The sequence below is a fragment of the Lacerta agilis genome, chromosome 13, assembly GCF_009819535.1.
Source record: "Lacerta agilis isolate rLacAgi1 chromosome 13, rLacAgi1.pri, whole genome shotgun sequence".
Taxonomy (NCBI): domain Eukaryota; kingdom Metazoa; phylum Chordata; class Lepidosauria; order Squamata; family Lacertidae; genus Lacerta; species Lacerta agilis.
In genome coordinates this window covers 6,929,716-6,950,860 of record NC_046324.1, presented here as the reverse complement: position 1 = coordinate 6,950,860, position 21,145 = coordinate 6,929,716, and the positions used below count along the sequence as shown (strand labels likewise).

The 21,145-nt window shown below is 46.9% G+C and overlaps 1 protein-coding gene across 10 annotated transcripts in view; it reads left to right on the top strand.

Annotated features, from left to right (window-relative positions):
- The window catches only part of CELF6 (CUGBP Elav-like family member 6), a 190,518-nt gene that overhangs the window by 121,663 nt on the left and 47,710 nt on the right, over nucleotides 1-21,145 (top strand). For all 10 annotated transcript variants that reach the window (XR_004427740.1, XM_033167010.1, XM_033167009.1 and 7 more), the window contains one exon: nucleotides 7,873-7,921. Coding sequence is in view for 9 of the 10 variants with exons in the window: in XM_033167010.1 (XP_033022901.1) it covers nucleotides 7,873-7,921 (49 nt within the window). In the remaining variant the exon portion in view is untranslated. The remainder of the gene's footprint in view (nucleotides 1-7,872; nucleotides 7,922-21,145) is intronic.

Here is a 21,145-nt window from a genome sequence, read left to right as displayed (position 1 = left end):
GCCAGCCCTTGCTTGCCTGACTTCCTGCTTGCAACCAGTCCAAGGGGTGACAATGACTTCCATCTTCCTCCTCATGAATCTCAGTGTTGCCCCTTGCAGAATTCAGCAGGGAGGAGGATTGAAGGAGGCAAAATTACATCCAGTTGGCTCTGCCTGTAATTGGTTCTGGCACCACCAGTGGGCATTGCTTCCTTCGCTCAGTGGTGTGGCGTCCTTTGCTGGTGCCCGGGGCACGCGTGCAAACATAGGCACATGCACCAGGCAAAAAACCCGCTGTGCTAGCCCAATGCTTGCCGCTGCTGGGCACACAGAGGGTTCACGGGCCGGCTAGCCCACCCACGCAAGGGAGAGCCCGGCCATCCAACATGGCCCTTGGCGAGCACACCCCCTCCCAACACAGGTGGGACAGCCATTCAGCGAGGGGGCTAGGGGCACAGTGGCAAGACAAGGCCAAGCTCTGGGGCCCAGAGACTCCAGTGGCAGGCAGGGTGGGGATCCCTGTGTGTGGATCGTGCTCCCTCTAAATGCGCCCAGGGCTATGGCCCTCTGACCCTCCCTATGCTACACTCCTGGGCGCCACCTACTGCCATTGCATGAGGGATACTACCGGACCTCCCTTTCAAGAAAATAGCATGCTACTGGTACATGATGAGGAAGAGCACACCTTGAAGTTTTGTACTGGCCGGTAGGCCTTACTGATTACCAGAACTAGGGGGCTAAGCTGGTCTTGGTAAGCCAGACCCTTTTCTAGCTTGAGATGCCAAAATGTTGTTTTTGTGAGGTTTTCAAGACATAGTGGGGGGATTTGTCTACAGTTTGTATGTGTTTGGTTTAGGCTTTTTTATTTTCTTCAGAAGGAATAAAAGAAATGGAAATTGAGGCGGGAAATTAAATTACTCTTGTGTTTACTTGACTCTTGGTACAAAACATGGCAATATCCTTTGGGCTCAGCAGGCTTCCCTGATGATATTGTGCAGATTTATTTATTTTTTAAGTTAGTAGCAAAGCAGTTGGTGGACATTTAATATTGTTCTGGTGAGGAAAAACCAGGAATCTGTTTTCAATGTGGCCTCACCTCTGAAAATCTTGTCCCACCCCCCACCTTTAACAGATCTTGGGGTGGGGTGGAGTGGGGGTCAAGTGTGTGTTTTTTGTTTTATTGTTTTCACAGCCCAGATTCTTATGGCGATTCCAGATCAGTGTTTTGCATCCTCTGACCCCTACATAATGGGTCTTGAGGAGTTCATGTCCTTCTCCTCTGCTTCCCAGGAAGTGCTCATCCATTATGCTGCTTGGGTGTGTAAAAATGTCTTGACATGGGGAGAGGGCTTGACATATAACCTTGCCACACACAAACACACAAGTGCCGGTCGGTGGCCAGAGGGAGGGGTGATGCATGCAGGGACACACACACCCCAGTGCGTGTGGGGCCACCTTAGCACTCTGAATGCTCCCTGGTCGAGGAGCAGCGGTGGCAGGAGACAGGCTGGAGCCCGCCCTCGTAAAAACTCCCCTCGGTGTCAGTTTGACTAATTTGCTCGTCTTATCGCTGGCAGGATCTGACGTGCCCATCGCAGGCGCAGGGCCATAAAACTAATGTAGTGAGGAGGCAGGCCGCGAAATGATAGATACGGCCCGTCGCCTGGAACAAGCATTAGCTTTATGAACCAGGGGTAATTGAAAGGAAATATTTGTCATTGGTCTCCGGCGGACGGGAAGTTTGCAGCAAACTTTGCGGCGACCGCCTCTGTTGGTCGGTTCGCCCGCCATCTCAGTGCGCAGGGACACAGGGGGTTAGAATCATAGAATAGAATCATAGAATCATAGAGTTGGAAGAGACCACAAGGGCCATCCAGTCCAACCCCTTGCCAAGCAGGAAACACCATCAAAGCATTCCTGACAGATGGCTGTCAAGCCTCTGCTTAAAGACCTCCAAAGAAGGAGACTCCACCACACTCCTTGGCAGCAAATCCCACTGTCAAACAGCTCTTACTGTCAGGAAGTTCTTCCTAATGTTTAGGTGGAATCTTCTTTCTTGTAGTTTGAATCCATTGCCCCGTGTCCGCTTCTCTGGAGCAGCAGAAAACAACCTTTCTCCCTCCTCTATATGATATCCTTTTATATATTTGAACATGGCTATCATATCTCCCCTTAACCTTCTCTTCTCCAGGCTAAACATACCCAGCTCCCTAAGCCGTTCCTCATAAGGCATTGTTTCCAGGCCTTTGACCATTTTGGTTGCCCTCTTCTGGGCACATTCCAGCTTGTCAGTATCCTTCTTGAACTGTGGTGCCCAGAACTGGACACAGTATTCCAGGTGAGGTCTGACCAGAGCAGAATATAGTGGTACTATTACCTCCCTTGATCTAGACGGTATACTCCTATTGATGCAGCCCAGAATTGCATTGGCTTTAAGCGGCAGTAGTTACTGGGGGGGGGGAAGTTGGTCTCCACTTGCTATCCTGGGCTTCGCTGCTTCTTTGTCCCTTTGTCCCTTCAGGAACAATCAATCCCCCTAATGGCAAGCTCAGGTGAGGTGTGCCAACAGAACTGGAGCCAGAACGGGGCCACTGAGAAACAAGAGGGGGGTATCGGCATAGCCTGGGAAACCCTGAAGTTTGCTAAACTACAAAACAACAACCAACCAACAACCTGCAAAGTGGCATGGGGAGAGAGTCCCAGAACAGCCGAATTAAGACCGAGCATGCTCAGTGGCCTGAAATGTTGTGCATCTGTTGTGGTGGGTGGGGGGCAGAAAATTGGGGTGGTGGCACAATAGGGGACTCTGGAAGAGGGTGTGGCTTGCTGACTGGCAGAAACAATGAACTGGGTAGGTAACTCCACGCTGCAACATTTTGTTGCCAGCCTCACTTGTATAGCAGTTTTGGCAGAGGTCATACATGTGTTTTTGTTTAGAACGAGCCTTACATAGCCCTAAATAAGGGGTGGGGTGCCTCCACCCACAAGCCAATCTTTGCCCGCCAGACAGTCCAGTTTGACCCCGAGTCCAGTTTCCTGAAGAAACAGGCCCACTTGCCCATCAACAGATGTCAGCAGGATTTCCTTTCTAGTCACCAGTGTGAGGATTAAAGCCTGTTCCCCTCTCCTTTAAACAAGAGGGGGTGGCAAGGGGGCGGGAGGCTACCTTATCCCCGCCACTCACTGCTTTCGGCTACCTGTTTAGAGGAGAAGCAGAACAAAGGTGCCTTTTGAAGATGCCTCACCCCTTTAAGGGAGCAATGTATGGTGGCAGTGTGTGTGTGGGAATCTTCCACCTCCACTGCTGCTCGTTCACTCACTTAAAGGAGCAGGGAGGCTGTTTCAAAGGGTGCTTTTGCAAGGCACTTTAAGTCCATCTCTGCACTCCATAGGCTCAGACAGAAGTGCAGGGACTGGCTGAAAGTTGCAAAGCACTGTTTGAAGCAGCCTAAACGCCACAAGGAGGGCGGCTGCTTCAAAGAGTGCTTTGCAGCTTTAAGACTGTTTCCTTGCTCCCAACAAGAGTGTAGATTCTGTCTTAAAATGCTTTGCAAAAGTGCTATTTGAAGCAGCCTCCCCACCCCTTCTTTAAGCAGCTGGGAAGCAGTTTGGGGTCTGATACGGGCACGATTGAGCTGTCTTAAACCCTTTGGAAGTTTCCCTGTGCCCCCCCTTTAAATCTCCGACATCTGAGCTTTAAGGGGGAGTGTGGGGAGATCTCCCCACCTATCAGTCATTTGAGATCATAATGACATTATATGATTGCCCCATCTCCCCTGTCAAATTTGGTCCTTAGGACCGAACCTGAGAGTGCTGTGGCCAGTGGAGCCAAAAAGGTGAGCTCCCTAAATAAATACCTGTTTATTTCATTAAGGATCATTAGCTCAACCCAACAGGTGTTGTTGTTTTTTGTGTGTGCATAGACCCTCAGGACAGGGTCTAACAGTATTCAACAGTTGTTGTTTTTTAAAAAAACCATATAAGAAAAGAACACTGCCAGCAGCAGAAAATATATTCTGTTAAAAAAATATTGCTATCAAGAAAGCAAGAAATAGAGATGTTAATTTAGCACTGCCATAGCCTGCCCGAATCCCTGCCAGAAAAGCTATGTTAAGGCTGCAATCCTAAACAAGCTGGGAAAGGAACACAGCGAGACTTCCTTCCAAGTTGCCCTGCCTTGCATCATGCTGTAAATGCTGGGGACGATAGCAGGATTTCACCTTTTCTTTCTTGGTGTTTTACTTTTATCCTTTTTTTAAAGACCTCAAGCCCCACAAGTTTCCCAAGCATAGGGTGGGTGGCACTGTAAACAAACCTCACACAAACCTCGTCCCCAAATGTGGGCTCTATACAAGACGGTTCCGTAGTGCAAGGGTCACTTGGATCACAACCCAAACCATAACATTTAAAGCTTTTCATACCACCGTAAGAGTCATGGTCCCCCCCCCCCCAGGATCCTGGGAAGTGTAGTTCGTTAAGAGTCTCCTAACAACTCAGCATCCTCAGCAACCTGGAAGTGGTATGAAAGTACTGTAAATGTATGTTGCGGGTGTGATCTGCGTTACCCATTATCCCTGATCATTGTGGGCTTGCTGAATTTTGCACCTTTCACATTCCAAAAATGACAGGCTCCGAAATGTTGCAACATGACTTGGGAATCCAAAATATATTTTGGTTCAATTAATATAATTTAGTTATGCCTAGTAAGTCAAATTGCATAGAAATCAATAAGAATGATGACAAAGTACTTGCAATTAACTATTATTATTATTATTATTATTATTATTATTATTATTTAGCATTACCTGACATTTTCAGGCATTTCTTCATCAGACTTAGACTTACCAAGTTAAATGTTGTCCAATCACAAAATAATAGCAGTTTTGTATTCCCCGCACCCTAAGACATATTTTTAAGACCCCCTCACAGAAGAAATTTGCAACAATTAAGTTTCACACCCTAAAATGAGAAGGCCTAACCCTATGTACAGACGAGGATTTCTTGCACCTGATGTGTGTGTGGACCAGGAATCGGATGAGGAACCAAACCAGGCTGTGCCCAGGCACTATGCCACTTTTATGGCTCATGATTGCATTGCATAAACAAGCAAACAGAAGAATTGATTTAGCTATAGGGACCTCTTAAGGAAGGAGAACAAACATCCTTTTACTGCCAATAGTTCCTCGTTTCTAGGTGTTGTGGCCGTCTCATCACAAATTTACCTTTGCACGCTCACTTGGAAATCCAAAGGCAAACAGAAGCTATATATGTGGTTGAGTTCCTGGTCCCCTGCGGGGCTAAACGGCACCTGACTCTTCAGGATTGCCGATCCACATGACTTGCAGCTTTTCCCTGCAGAAGTTCCCCTGCAGAGAGCTCAGCAAGTTGGGGGTGTACGCAGTTGTGATATTTGTGTCCAGCGAGGCAGTCAGGGGTGGGGGTGGGGAGATGAATGATTGGATACATCAGCATCCTTTCGTCTGTCATCCTGACGAGGCAAAGGAGCTTTAATCGACTTTAATAGCCATCAAATGGCATCAACAACTTCTCCTAATACGCAAATCAATTAGCAAGATTGATTGGCAGGAGGAGAGTGGTCAGGTGGCTCCGGGAGGCAAGGAAGGAGGGCTACAGCCTGCCACAGAGCCGTTTTGGAAACTCCAGAGCGATGGAGAAGACGTTGGAAACAACACTGTTGCTGTGCTGTGGTGCCCTGGGGACTTGTGCAGGCATTCCTGTTACTCCTCGTTTGCCGTTCTGAGATGTAACTGCTGCATTCATCTTTTTCTCGTTTGCTGCAATCCTGTCTCCTTAGTCTGCGGCTTAGCATGGACTAGTGGGAGCCTGCAACAAAATGTTGCAGTGGTGTCAAGCTGTTCGGCATTCCAGCTAGGCACCCATTCCCTTTCCCCGAATACGCCGCTCCATTCCCCCCACTCCATGTAACTCTGTAGTTCCCACCTATGGCTGCTGCTGCTGCTGCTGCGATAATGATATCTGGGTACATGCAAAGGCAGGCTCCGGTGGATGGAGCAGATGAGACCAGTCGTCCAACGGTCAAGAAGGCAGATACCGCAAGTGCCGTAGAGAAAAATGAGGGGTGGATGGGGCTCATCAACCTGAGAAGGTAGACCATGTAGGAGAAGGGAAACTCTGATCCTCCATTGTGGGATATCTTCAGGAGAAGAGAAGACCAAAGAGTAAACCCTACACATATCTGGAGTGGAGTTGCATGCCTTCTTCTGGCAACATCTGCCGCCAAACTGTTTGCTCTGCTTTCCTTTGGACCACGTCAGCAAGGCCGAGGGGGGTGGGTCTTCTTGTCTGGACAGCCCAGGACCTCCATACACACTACCCAGGCTCAGTGGCGGAGCAAGAGGAGGCGATGAGGGCACTGCGCCCCATGTTCCAGCCTGGGGGGTGACACTCAGTGCCACCCCCCTGCAAGTGCGACTCCCAAGCTGCCACCAGGCAGCCCTTCTTCATGAGCAGCCGCCACACGGAAGGGGTGCCGGACGACGGCTTGTGCACACAGTCCGTCTGGGCTGCCGGGCCGGGCGTGAGCGCCTGTCCGTCCGTCCGTGCGGCAGCTGCTCACGCCTGGCAACTCGTAAGACTGCGGCACTTACGAGTTGCTGGGCTTGAGCAGCCGCCACAAGGACAGGGGGCTGCTCGTGCCGGACCGCGCTCCGTAGCGCATGCATCGTGACGTCACAACGCATGTGTGCTACGGAGCGACGCCCCGCCCCCGGGGGGGGGGGGTGCCGCTGCGGTTCGCCACTGCCCAGGCTTGCACCCCGGGGAGGTCACTTCATTGCTGCTAACACAGTGGTTTGGCTTCACCCCTGGAGGCATACTCCATTGTCTCTCGAGAAACCTCTTGTGGAGGAGGCACACAAAGAATGGCCTCAGATGGTGATCACAGGGTCCAGGCTGGCTCATATGGGGAGAGGTGGTCCTTGAGGTATTGCGATCCTGAGCCGTGTAAGGATTTCTAAGTGAAAACCAGCACTTGGAATTGGGCCCAGAAACTAATCGGCAGCCGGCGCAGTCAGGCCAGGATCAGTGTAGTAGAATCAAACCATCTTGCCCCAGTAGACAACCTGGTTGCCGAATTCTGCACCAGCTGAAGTTCCCAAATGGTCTTTAGAGGCAGCCCTATGTACAGGTGAAACTCGAAAAATTAGAATATCGTGGAAAAGTCCATTTATGTAAGCAATTGTTTTCATTAGCTACTGGAGTTTAATATATGAGATAGACTCATGACATGCAAAGAGAGATATGTCAAGCCTTTGCTTGTTATAATTGTGATGATTATGGCGTGCAGCTGATGAAAACCCCAAAGTTGAAATTGTTAATTTGGGGTTCTCATCAGCTGTACGCCATAATCGTCACAATTATAACAAATAAAGGCTTGGCATATCTCGCTTTGCATGTCATGAGTCAATCTCATATATTAAGTTTCACCTTTTAAGTTGAATTACTGAAAGAAATGAACCTTTCCATGATATTCTAATTTTTCGAGTTTCACCTGTATAATGCATTGCAGTAATCTAACCTGGAGACTACTACAACATAGTCAACAGTTGTTAGGCTACCCTTGCCCAGACAGGGGTACAGCTGGGCCACCAGCCCAAGCGGATGAAAGACACTCTGTGCCACTGAGACCACCTGAGCCTCGAGAGACAGCAAAGGATCCGGAAGTACCCCAAAGCTGTGTGCCTTCTCATTTACAGGGACTGTAACCCCATCAAGAGCAGGCAACCCCCCATCCCTTTCATTTTGAGCATCCTCTGATTGCTTTCGCCAAATCACTAGGCTTCTGACTGACCAGATTTGAGGAGTACTGGATGGCAAGTCTCTAACCAAGGGTGCCTGTGTTTTGTTTGACAGATGAACCGCCCAATCCAAGTGAAGCCAGCAGACAGCGAGGGCCGAGGAGGTAGGTTGCTCTTCATTTTCAACCCATTCATCCATGCTTGACTAACTAACCCTGAGGATCTATTTAGCGTCTCGCCTGGGAGCACAGTTGCACCACCACCCGGTAACGGCCGATCAGACACTTCTAGCACTTTCAGCTGCACTGTACCAAAATCCCCTCTGCTTTGCCCTTCCCCCTCTCGCTCAGCGGCAGAGATGTGAGGTGTTCGGAAGCCGAGAGATCAGTGCAGCCCCACCGACCGCCATCTCCCCATTAAAACGAGTGAACAGGATGAAGGTCCATTAATTTAAATAATTCTCTTCTAAGTGAAACCACCTTTTTGTTCTTTCTGGGTTTTAGTGTTTTGTTTCGTTAATTTAAATTGCATTTTCCGTCTCTGTTTTGTTTTCGTTCATCCACCTTGGGGGGCCCTTATTACAGCTTAAGAGGCTAGATAATAAAATGTTTAATTTAAACAAATAAATACCTTACGCAGAAGATAGATGCTTTTGTTGCTGAGGCTGGTGCTCCAGCCTGCACCCTTTACCTCAGTTGCTCTGGCTAACACACTCTAAAATTTCACCTGCCTTTAATGTGGTTTGCCCCCTTCCCCAAAGTGGCTTTTCCTGTGATTCATCTCTCTCTCCCAAAAGTGGCTTCTCAAGAAAGGATTCTGAGAGGTTTGCTGATGTAAACAGATTGCTGACATGGGCTTCCTGTTTCCAAGGCTCTTGGCTTGGTGCTTGCAGCTATAGCTCAGCTGGCAGATCATGAGACTCTTAATCTCAGGGTCGTGGGTTCGAGTCCCACATTGGGCAAAATATTCCGGGTTGGACTAGATGACTCTTGTGGTTCCTTCCAATGCTACAATTCTATGATTCTATTATCCTTTGCTCTCGTACTTCAGCCATGAGGGCTGCATCTAGCATAGCCAATGGGAAGACAGGAAGAGGCAGCAGGACACTGTCATTGGATGGGGTGGACATTGAGGGGTGGGTGGGAGCATGTGACTGATAGCTGGATTTGTTTCATGCCTGGCTGCCACTTCTAGTTAGGCACACATTTTTGGATGCCAAAGATACTTTCTTTAAAAAGCACACAGCATTCATAACACAGAGAGGCTCGTGCGGCAGTCTTTCTGTTAATGAAAATATTGATGATCATAGCACAGTCCTGCACAATCTACTCCATGCATTTAAAACACATGACTTCCCCCAATAGAAATCATGGGAACTGCAGCCTGTTAAGGGAGCTGAGAATTGTGAGAAGTCATGCGCTGTAACTGGGCATCGTATGTGCTTTAAATGCATGCTGTGGATCACAGTGGCGCATCAACTTTATACATAAGAAATCGGAATGCTGTGCCATGGATAGGGATACAGCCACCTGCATTCATAATGCAGATTTTGCATATTTGCATGCTTTTTCTCTTATTTTGCATAATGTATTCTGTTTCTGCTAGTCACAGGGAGGGACGTGGAACAGCACAAGGCACTGAAACTCCACCCCCCTCCCCTGAGCAACCGGAAAAAATGTCAGCTGCCCATTGGGCTTTTTGCATTAAGCAGATTTTTATTCTATCAAGCCTCTCTTCCAATCCATAGGGGCTAGCAGCTAAGCGGCCAGCTTAAAACAATCGAAAGCTGGGAGTCTTGTGACAATGGATTTTGTACGTAATACCATGCTTTGCACCTTTTCTAGTCTCGTGTGGAACTGCAGACTAATGATAATGAGAGGCAGCATGGCATAATGGTGAGAGTTTTGGACTAGGGCCCCACAGGGTTGTTGTGAGAATAAAATAGAGAGAGGGAGAAGAAATGTTTGTGCTACCTTGAGCTCTGTAAAGGAAAAAATGGGATGCAAATGTTACAATAAATAAATAACCTTGCTTACATAAGTGAATGAAGCCTTCCCCTTGTCAGGTTTTCTGTTAATCTGGCTCTCCTTTCCAGTACTTATAGGCCATCTAAATAACATTGCTCGCAAACATAGAACAATCATAGAATTGTAGAGTTGGAAGGGACCACGAGGGTCATCTAGTCCAACCCCATGCAATGCAAGAATGTTTTCCTAATGTGGGACTCAAACTCATGACCCTGAGTTTAAGAGTCTCGTGCTAGCTCAGTCGGTAAAAGCATGAGGCTCTTAATCTCAGGGTCGTGGGTTCAAGTCCCTCATTAGGCCAAAAAATTAAATCCTGCATTGCAGCGGGTTGGACTAGAGAACCCTTGTGGTTCTTTCCACTTCTACAGTTATATGTGCCTGTGCTAAGACACATTATTAAAATACAGTATTATAAAACTGCAACATTAAAAAAATATATAGCAGTGAGCACTTTTTACAGCTTACCGGGGCGGGCAGGGAGGAACCTCATTTAAACAGTATTTTGAAACAGCAAGTTTCTTGAAAAGCCTGGGGACATAGCAGAGGGATGGCAACACTAAGGATGCCCTCTCCCGGAGATTTACCAGGAATTAAAAAAAATGATGGGAATATCCTTTACAAAAAAACCGGAGATATTCTTATTAAGCATGGTGGATAAAGAAATTCCAAATAAATCAAAAGAAGTATTTCTTTATGCAATTGTGGCTGCCAGAATTTTGGTGGCAAAAAGCTGGAAAGAACAAGAACTTCCAAAAATTTCAGATTGGCAGAGCAAATTACAAGAATTCGCTGAATTGGCCCTACTAACTAATAATCTCAGAGGAAAATCTAAACAAAAATTTGCTGGGAAATGGGATATATATAAGAAATATGCCCAAAAGTATAATAACAACTTTACTTCCATGCCAGCTTTTGAGTGCTAAAGGAAGGGCAAAGAGTTGGGGAAAGATGGATATATAATATGGCGGAATGTACTGGAAAATATCTCAACGAAGTAGTATTGTTTGATCTACATTCAATAATAAGAGAGGTAGACGCATGGGGATTTGACAGGAAGTCTGATTTGTGAAATTAAAGTCTTGTGGATATATAAGTCAAGTTAAGTTTGCTATGTACATGTAGGTAAGAGAGTCTAGGTATATATAGGCATGTATAAGTAAGTGGATGTATGGACTATCTAATTATATGCTTGGCTGAATTTCCCCCCCCCTAATTTTTTTTTTTTAGTTTTCTCTTAAGATATAAACAATAAGACACAGATACGACTATGTGGGATGTTAAATTTTATTTAGTAATATTATATAATAGCAGTTGTAATATTTTGTTATTTTTTTCCTCTATGTTTGTTAAACAAAATGAATTAATAAATTTTTTAATTTTTTTTAAAAAAAGGATGCCCTCTCCCGGGCATCTGTTAATTTCACTTTGCTTAGAAGAAGAAGAAGAGTTTGGATTTGATATCCCGCTTTTCACTACCCGAAGGAGTCTCAAAGCGGCTAACATTCTCCTTTCCCTTCCTCCCCCACAACAAACACTCTGTGAGGTGACAGTTTGAGACATTTCGGTGCCGCAGCCGATGGAACAGCCATGCTCTCCTTTCATCGGATGGCTTTTAAAGGATCGAGAGCCCCATCTGAGCTTGGACGTCTCAAGCACACCAACCCCCTTCTTTCTCTGGCTGATCTCATTACAGGCTGGGCTGGGGCCAATGCTGGGATCTTAAAGGCCACTGCTCTGATGCTGCCTTGCGGTGGCTCTGTCGCTTTCTGCCTGCAGTTAGACCCGATTCCTCCCCTCGAAATGTCAGGCAGCCGTGGATTATTGCATTTGAAGCGCAGCGCAAGTTGAGATAAAGTGCCCTGGGAATCAATGAGGAGTTGGCCTCAGCCTGGTTCCCCATTGATTGATGAACCTGTTCCTGCTTCAAGCACAATTACTCCGGGGGGGGGGCGCAGGGGGGCCCAAGAGCCAATTGGGACTTAGGTGCTGCTGTGAAACTTCCTCTGACACCCCCAGGTAGAGGATGCCTGGAGAGGCAGCTTCTGTGGTTTTCCTCTGTGAGTTTGTTACACAAGCCTGGCTATATCTTGTGGCAGGCAGTCATCAAGATTTGGTGGCATGTGGCCCTTTCCCAGCCTGTAGCTCGGAGACAGGAAACGCCCAGAACTTTGACAGAAAACTTTTCTGCTCTCTTCCTGTTCAGGCTCAGTCCCTAGGCTTTTGCACATCATGCTTGTAGCTCTCTCAGCACTATGGATGTCACGAGGCTTCCAAGACCCTCCAAGACTTGCTTCCCACGATGATTAAATTTGGTTTTTTTTAAAGGAATTTATTAAATTTCCACATTAAACAACAAATAAACAAAAAATAAACCACACAAATACAAATATAACCACACAACAATCACAATAACAATAGCAAAGAAAAAGAAAAAGAAACTTATACATACCTAACACACGAACACTGGAACACTGCAAACTTATTGTTTAAATCTAATTTCAGATCTTATTTGGGGACTTCCCCCATTCTCTCATCTGCGTTCAGTTCTAATTTACTTTAGTAACTTTGTAACTATTTTATCATTCATTCACCATTATTCTTAATCCAAGTCTAATAACATCTAACTTATCACAATTAACTTATTTCTAACCTCATTAATATACAAATTCCATTTACAGAACTTCTTCTATACTATTTTAATCTAACATTGTATAACTAAAGCCACTTATATTCGCTGATTCTGCTTCAAATGTCCAATTTTTCACGATTTTTTAAATATTCTTTAAATTTCTTCCAATCTTCTTGCACCTTCTCCTCCCTCTGGTCTCGGAGTTTCGCGGTCAGTTCTGCGAGTTCCATAAAGTCCATTAACTTCATCTGCCATTCTTCCACTGTCGGAAGCTCTTCCCCTTTCCAGTTTTTAGCAATCAAAATTCTTGCAGCTGTTGTGGCATACTCCCCACGATGATTAAATTTGCAGCAGTGTGCATGGGACAGCAAAGCACATTCAATTTTTGATATTCCTTGCTTCCAGCGTGGTTTTTCTTCCACCTTCCGTGGTGGTTTTCCTGTTTTGTCTACATTTCATCGCATTTGGTCCCATTGAGTTCTGTTTTCTCCTAAGCTGTTCCAGGAGATGGGCCTCAGCAAGAAGAGAACAGAAAAAGTCTTATGCAGAGGTTTTAGGCATTTCTTGGCTCTGAGCTTCAGGGCAAGCAACAAAGGTTATGCCCAGAGCGTTTTTTAAGCCGGAACTTTAAGCCGGAAAGAATAACACTGGTTATGCCCTTATCAAATTGGTCTTACAGGTAAAACTCGAAAAATTTGAATATCGTGGAAAAGTCCACTTATGTAAGCAATTGTTTTCATTAGCTACTGGAGTTTAATATATGAGATAGACTCATGACATGCAAAGCGAGATATGTCAAGCCTTTGTTTGTTATAATTGTGATGATTATGGCGCACAGCTGATGAAAACCCCAAAGGGGAAATTGTTAATTTGGGGTTTTCATCAGCTGTATGCCATAATCACCACAATTATAACAAATAAAGGCTTGACATATCTCACTTTGCATGTCACGAGTCTATCTCATATATTAGTTTCACCTTTTAGGTTGAATTACTGAAAGAAATGAACCTTTCCACGATATTCTAATTTTTCGAGTTTCACCTGTATTCTCAAGGCATTTGTTGGCTTTTTTATGTAGAAAAGGGGAGGATGAGGACATGGGCATAGCCAGGATTTATTTTAGGAGGAACAGGCATTATGTTGGAGAAGGCAGGACCAAGTTATCTGCGACACGGTTGGTCAGTTGGTTAAGTATTTTTATTTATTTACTTGATTTGGGGGGCAGCTGTGCACCCCTGCACTCCCCTGGCTACACCCATGGATGAGGAAGCTGTGGCCCCCCAGATGTTGTTGGATTCCAGCCTCCAGGAGCTCCCGTCCACATGGCCAATGGTCAGAGAGGATGTGAGCTGTAGTCCAATGAGATCAGGAGAGCCACAGGTTCCCCATCTCTGATTCAGAATACGTACCTCCTGCTCTCCAGGCATCTTACAAAAGACTTGCACAATGCAACACAGTTTGGCCATAGTTTCAGCGAGAGAAATAAACATGATGTCCACATGATTACTCCACTGACATTTCCGGCCTGCATTCCCTGGTGTGACCCTTCAGCCTCCACCTAGTAGACAGCAGAGCCCACTGATGGCCTCTGTGCTAGCAAAGTTACTTAAATAACACAGGTGGTGACCAGAGACAAAGGAAATCCTGATCACACTTTACTGAGGAAACTGATCAAAAACAGTATATAATTTGAGCAGAATGGAACCTAGAGGGTTTTTTTTTCTTTCCTCGTTCATAATAGGGATACATTCAACCAAACATCATAGCATGTGTGACCTCTCTAGAGATCATGCTGCTGTGCCTGCTTGCTCAGTAGCATCCTCCTCCTCTTGGCTAGTTGACTTTAACACTAACAGGGTTAATCCTTCAGTTACAAACCGAATGATCCTTGCTGCTGCAGTTCCAACAGTCTGAGGCAAGGGAGTGGGGGCTGAGCAGCTTTCCTTTGCTGGCACTTGGCAGTTGCCAGGCAGTAGCTCCCTCTGAGGGCTTCTGAGGCAAGAGGGGAGGCCAACCAAGCAGCTGGAACTCTTGACAGCCAATGATTAGGGACGCTTGAGGAATTTTATTTCTGCGAAGTGACCTAATCTGCACCTCCTCAACTAATGTGTGGTTCAGAACTTAATTATCCATTGCACTTCACTCTTCTCTTCCTTTTGCGGTACTGTTCTAAAAAGAAAAAAGAAACCCCAAAAACACCATACCAAAATGTATTTTTAAAAATACATATTTTAGGATAAAATGCATTTGGAAATGCATGCATTGAGATAAAATACATCTTTAAATATGAACATAAGAAAGAAGAGACAGCAGGATCAGACCAATGAGCCTTCCAGCCTAGCATCCTGTTCTTACATGGGCCAAAAATCTGCAAGCACAGGAGCCCTTTCCCCTCCTGTGGTCTCCAGCAACTGATATGCAGAGCAGAGCCATTGTGGCTGGTAGCCATCGATAGCCCTCCCTCCGCGAATTTGTCTAGTCCTCTTCTAAAGCCAACTGGCATTCAGAGTGTGTTGCTCCCAACCATGAGACAGAGTGCAGCTGTCATAGTTCGTAGCCACCGATAACTTGATCCTCCCTGAATCTATCCACTCCTCTGTGGTTGGTGGAAATCGCTGCCTCCTGTGGGAGTGAGTTCCAAAGGTTAACTGTGTGCTGTGTGCCAAGGCTCCGTGCCCCGCAGTTCCCCAGTGATTAATAAGCATGCAGACATGAGTATTTAGAATTATGGGCTAAAACAGGCCACAACTTTATTGGTTACAGATGTGAGCGATTTGGCTTAAGCTTTGGGTGTTGTTGTTGTTCAGTCATTCAGTCATGTCCAACTCTTCGTGACCCCATGGACCAGAGCACGCCTCTTGCAGTTTGGCCAAGCTTTGGGTGAAGCCAGCCTATTTCTTGACTCCCGCCTGTCTGCAGAGAGTCAAGTTAAGAGTAACCACCAGAAGGGGGAGCCCTATGACTTACATCAAATAGGGGCACCTCAAGGGTCCCCATTGAGGTCATGGCATGACCCTAGCCCATGCCTGGGCTTCGGACAGGATCCACACCCCCATATCCCTTTTACAGGATCCCCTTATTGAGGAGAGGCAGGCGGAGGCTACAACCTCCCCTCCACAAAGGCTTACCGAATGCCTAACTTTGCAAAGTTGTGACGATCGCTACAAGATAGGCGAAAACCAAGTGGCAGGTGCCAATTCACCAAGTGGAAAAATTCCTACCTGGCCCCAACAGCTCGGCGGGTGACATTGTCCGTAGCAAGGTCATGCATACCAAACTTTAGAAAGGGGGTGGGTGGGCTGGGAGATCCGGCAAGGAGGCAAGAGAAGGAAGCCACCGGCCGTGCCGCAGTTTAAAACACCCGTGGCCATCCCCCCCCCCCGTGGCATATATTGGCTGAGTGGGGGTGACGTGGCCGGGGCAAGCGTGGAAGGGGGCGTCAATCCCCCATCCCCGAGCCGGGTCACCGCAAGGGCCTGGATGCCACAATGCTGCCCAGCACAAAAGGTGAGTGGTCTTGTTATGAATCTTCCAATAGCCAGCTTCACTGGATGCCCATGAGGTATGGCAATATGTGAGAGGGAGATGATGGCCATGTTCCACCTCCACTATCCGAAGCAGTAATGCTTTTGAATGCCGCTTGCTGGATTCTGCAGGAGGTGAGAGTGGTAACGTGCTCAAGTTTTTCTTGAGGGTTTCCCATAGGCATTTGGTTGGCCGCTGTGAGAAGAGGATGTGGGACTAGATAGGCCATTGTCCTGATCTAGCAGGGCTCTTGCGTTCCTATGGTCTTCATAGAATCATAGAATTGTAGAGTTGGAAGGGACCCTGAGGGTCATCCAGACCAGCCCCCTGCAATGCAGGAATTTGCAGCTGTCCCATAAGGGCATTGAATCTGCAACCTTGGCATTACAAGCACCATGTTCTAGCCAACTGAGCTATCCAGGCTTCTTCTTCTTCTTCTTTTTTAAAGCCCTAAATAAATATTGAAGAGCAACAGTGAAACCAATTACAAAGCGACCCCACACAATTTTGCTAATGGCATGTGGTAGAACAGATTTGAGGAAAGCATGATACAGAGAATAGAAAACCATTCAATTAAACAACAGCTGGATTATTAGTGAAGGCTTAACAGCAACACACTGGGACCACCAGCATTGTACACCCAAAGATGTTGTCCTCAATATAGCTTGGTGCTATGTTCAAATTTGACTCCTTTCATGTTGTTGCTTAGTCGTTTAGTCATGTCCGACTCCTCGTGACCCCATGGACCAGAGCACGCCCGGCACTCCTGTCTTCCACTGCCTCCCGCTGTTTGGTCAAACTCATGCTAGTCCCTTCGAAAACACTGTCCAACCATCTCATCCTCTGTCGTCCCCTTCTCCTTGTGCCCTCCATCTTTCCCAACATCAGGGTCTTTTCCAGGGAGTCTTCTCTTCTCGTGAGGTGGCCAAAGTATTGGAGCCTCAGCTTCAGGATCTGTCCTTCCAGTGAGCACTCAGGCCTGATTTCCTTCAGAATGGATAGGTTAGATCTTCTTGCAGTCCATGGGACTCTCAAGAGTCTCCTCCAGCACCATAATTCAAAAGCATCAGTTCTTTGGTGATCAGCCTTCTTTATCGTCCAGTTCTCACTTCCATACATCACTACTGGGAAAACCATAGCTTTAACTATACAGACCTTTGTCGGCAAGGTGATGTCTCTGCTTTTTAAGATTCTGTCTAGGTTTGTCATTGCTTTCCTCCCAAGAAGCAGGCGTCTTTTAATTTCATGACTGCTGTCACCATCTGCAGTGATCATGGAGCCCAAGAAAGTACCTTTCATACCTGGTTGTATTTCTAGGCAGAGATTTCTACTGACCACATTTAAACTACTCCTTTTGGCATCTGGTTGTGGGTCTTTGTTTGTTGTTGTCCCCCCCCCCCCGTCCCCATCCCCCGGAAAGGATCTTCATAAGTGACGGGCACTGAAAGGAAGGTGCAAAATGTCATGACAACTGCCGTAACTGGGTCAGGAAAAGAATGGCGTCCTCTCTGGTACAGCAGCAGCAGTAGCCCATCAATGATAGAAGCCCAGCTCTGCCGGTTCTTCCTCCTTTGCCGGTTTCGAGCATCTTCACCAGCGCAAAGCACATGGAATGATAACATGAGCTTAGGTAAATAGTGTATGAAGGGGGGTATAGCCATTCAAAGCAACTTATCAAGCTGCATTAGAGAAAGCATATGCTTCATGGTTTATAAAGCAGTGAACATTTGAGCAATTAAACTCAGCTTGTGAAAAGGGCCTAGAGCCCAGCAACTAAGCTGTGATGCTGCCTATCGGAGCAGCCTCCCAGCTCCTACTTGCGTGCAAGCAGGAGCAGGGCAGGGATCTCTCAAGTTAGGCAAGGGGAAACCTCCCTTCCCGGCTGAGGGATCCCCGCCCCCTCCCGCTTGCACGCAAGTAGGAATGGGATTGGGGCTGCTCCGATGGGAAGGGAGGCATCGCGCTGCCCGAGCCTCGCTGCCACTGCCACTCTCAGCCCTCCTTCTCCGCCCTCCATGCCTGACCCACCACGCACCGCTTCCCCACCACCACCACCACCACCAAAGAACCAACAACTCAGGGGCTGCCCAGGCTCATGAAGAAAGGAGATAGAAGCCTCGGAGGAAGGGGGGACGTGGCGGATGAGGTCAAGGCGGCAGCCGCCCCTCTGGCACCGCCATCGCTGCAGCATCAACGTCCTGAAGGTGTAGTAATTAATTAAAGTGTCCCCGGATTCATTGGAAAAAAATCTGGTAACCTGAATCTAACACCCAAGTTCAGCTGGCTGTGACCCCCCTGCCTCTGCTCTTTCTGCATCTCAAGAAGCTGCAGGGATTGCAGCCAATGGATGACTAGCACCCTCTAGGGGAAATACCAGGCCAGCAGCTCGCCCTAGAACCAAGACTGCTTCGTGCTTTCGTCAAAAACCACATTGTAAAACTTTTTCCATAATCTCTACAATCATGAGAGATGGACTAGTACTTTTAATTAAAACTTATACATACATACATACATACATTATTTTAGAGGTGGACCATTGCTCCAGAACTTTCTCAGATTGACTTTCGGGAATTGTCTGTGTTTTCCTGGGGTGGAGGAATTGGGGGGGGGGGACTTTCACATCTCCAAAGTCAATACGAAGATAAGAAAAATGTTGCAACATGAACACCAGGCACGTCCCTGAACAAACCCCAGATGGTAAACCGAGAACAAGTCTTGATTCCAGCTCTTGGTTTGTTTGGCGAGAAGCAGCTCCTAGCAGCACAGCAGCAGCAGGAAGAATGAGTTGCTGGTGGGATTTAAGAGGAAACTCATAGGAATAACTGAATCTGTCTTTCCCATTTTTTTTCCAGTCTTCCATTCAGTTCTACATATTTCCATATCAGTTTGGGGGGGGGGGACACACCCATTTTTTTAAAGGTTCTTACGAAAATTCATTAGCAAATTTCTCCTGGTATACACATTTCTGCAAGCACTTTTCACTGATAAAATGCATTTTTTGTATGCTGTTTTCCATAATGTATGCATTTTGTTCATAGTTTGCCTTGGCACGTGCATCTTTGTACACAACTGGGCTGAAGAATTGAACTGCAAAATTTGGGGAGGTTGAAATCTCAAAGGATGACAATGTTTCCTTTCATGTATTGTTTTAAGGCAGGGGTCAGCAACCTTTATCAGCTGTGGGCCGGTCCACCATCCCTCAGACCATGTGGTGGGCCAGACTATATTTTGGAGGGGGGAGAAATGAACAAATTCCTATGCCCCACAAATAACCCAGATATGCATTTTAAATAAAATCACACATTCTGCTCATGTAAAAACACCAGGCAGGCCCCACAAATAACCCAGAGATGCAGTTTAAATAACAGGACACATTCTACTCATGTAAAAAATGGCTGATTCCCGGACAGTCCATGGGCCGGATTGAGAAGGCAATTGGGCCGCATCCTGCCCCCGGGCCTTAGGTTGCCTACCCCTGTTTTAAAGAGTGTGGGTTTGGTAGGTTGCCCTTTCAATGCAAACCGAGCCAAACCATTCCGAGCAGCACTCATTCATTAATTTACTGCAGTTCTAGTCCACCTTTTCCCACAAGGAATTCAAGGTGGCACACACGATTCTCCCCCTCCTCATTTAATCTCTACAACAACCACCCTGTGAAGTAGGTTAGGCTGAGAGGCTAGTGCCACCTAGTAAGCTTCATGAGCAAGTGGGGTGTGTGCACCCTGGTCTACCAGGTCCCAGTCCAACACTAACCACTGTGGAACACTGCCTCTCCTTGCTTTAATGGCCTACATCAAACCAGACATAGGTAGATTTTGGCAAACCTCTAATGCCCCATTTCTCTCTCTCTCTCTCTCTCTCCACCTTCTTCCCCATTTCCTGTGGCGCCTGTCTGCAGACAAATGCACACGAGGATCAGTATTTTAAACCCAGTGATGTTTTATTCCCAGGGTTCAGTTGCTTGAGCAGGGTAAATAACAGTGTATTCAGAGGGAGATGTAGTTATTAAACACGACTCAGCTGGTGCCAGCAAAAGCTCCGTGTGTCCCAAAGGGAACTGGGAAATAAATTACCCACTTACAGAATGTAATTGGTGAGGGATTAAAAATCAATAGACAGGCAAGAACAAGCAAGCAAGCTGCCTCAGCCAGGCTCTGTGGAGGAGGAGGAGAAATCCCATTGCAAGAGGATGGCACTCTCGTTGCCCAAGAGCAGTTCCACACCCTGCCTGTCAATGCACGTGCGGCCAGCTTCTGGCTATCTGGGTGCTCCTCTGCCTTTTAAGAGGTCAGCGGCAAAGAGAGCTGGATAGGTACAATGTGCTGCGACAGAATGGCCAGCCCTTTCCACCCAAGTCCCACAAGCCCACTGGAATGGGCTGTAGGATTTAGATGCAAGAAACCTTAGATTCAAAGCCCAGCTCAGCAGTGATCTATCCCTTTGGCCCTGCACTGTTTCCCCAGAGGACCAGATGAAATACCGTATTTTTCGCTCCATAGGGCGCACCGGACCATAGGGTGCACCTCGTTTTTAGAGGAGAAAACAAGAAAAAATTTTTTTCTGGTTTTCCTCCTCTAAAAGCCCTGTTTTTTTGAGAATCAGCTAAAAGTTTTGCAGCTTTTTTGCAAAGGGAGAAAAGCAAAGCTCCTTTTGCAAAGGGGGAAAAGCAAAGAGGGAAAGCCCATTTTTATGGGGTTCAACTCACATTTCTGCAGCTTCTGAAGGAAAGGGAGCCATTTCTACAGTTTCCAGACAGATAATCTAATCAGCCAGTCACATGTTGCTGGGGAAACAAACAACCTCCCTCTGCAGCACATTCAACAATGGAGGGTGGGGCTGAAAGGGAGCCGGGACTCTTATCTCTCTCCCGATCTCTTGCTGATCAGCTGCTGAGCGGGGTCCTTTCAACACCCCTTTTTCTCTTTGTAAAATAAAAAGCACTATCTGCTTTTGGCCCCTGGGCAATTTGGCTCCAGGGACCACCATTTGCTCCATAAGACGCACAGATATTTCCCCTTAATTTTTAGGAGGAAAAAAGTGCGTCCTATGGAGCGAAAAATACGATATACCGAAATATGCCTCTAACTCTCCCGGGAACGAAATCATTAAAAGTGCAGGAGGCCACTTTGAATTAATAGTTCCCCTAATCGGCCGGCACATTTGCATTGGTCTGTGGCCGGCCAAGCCCCTCTTTGGCTTTTTGGAAT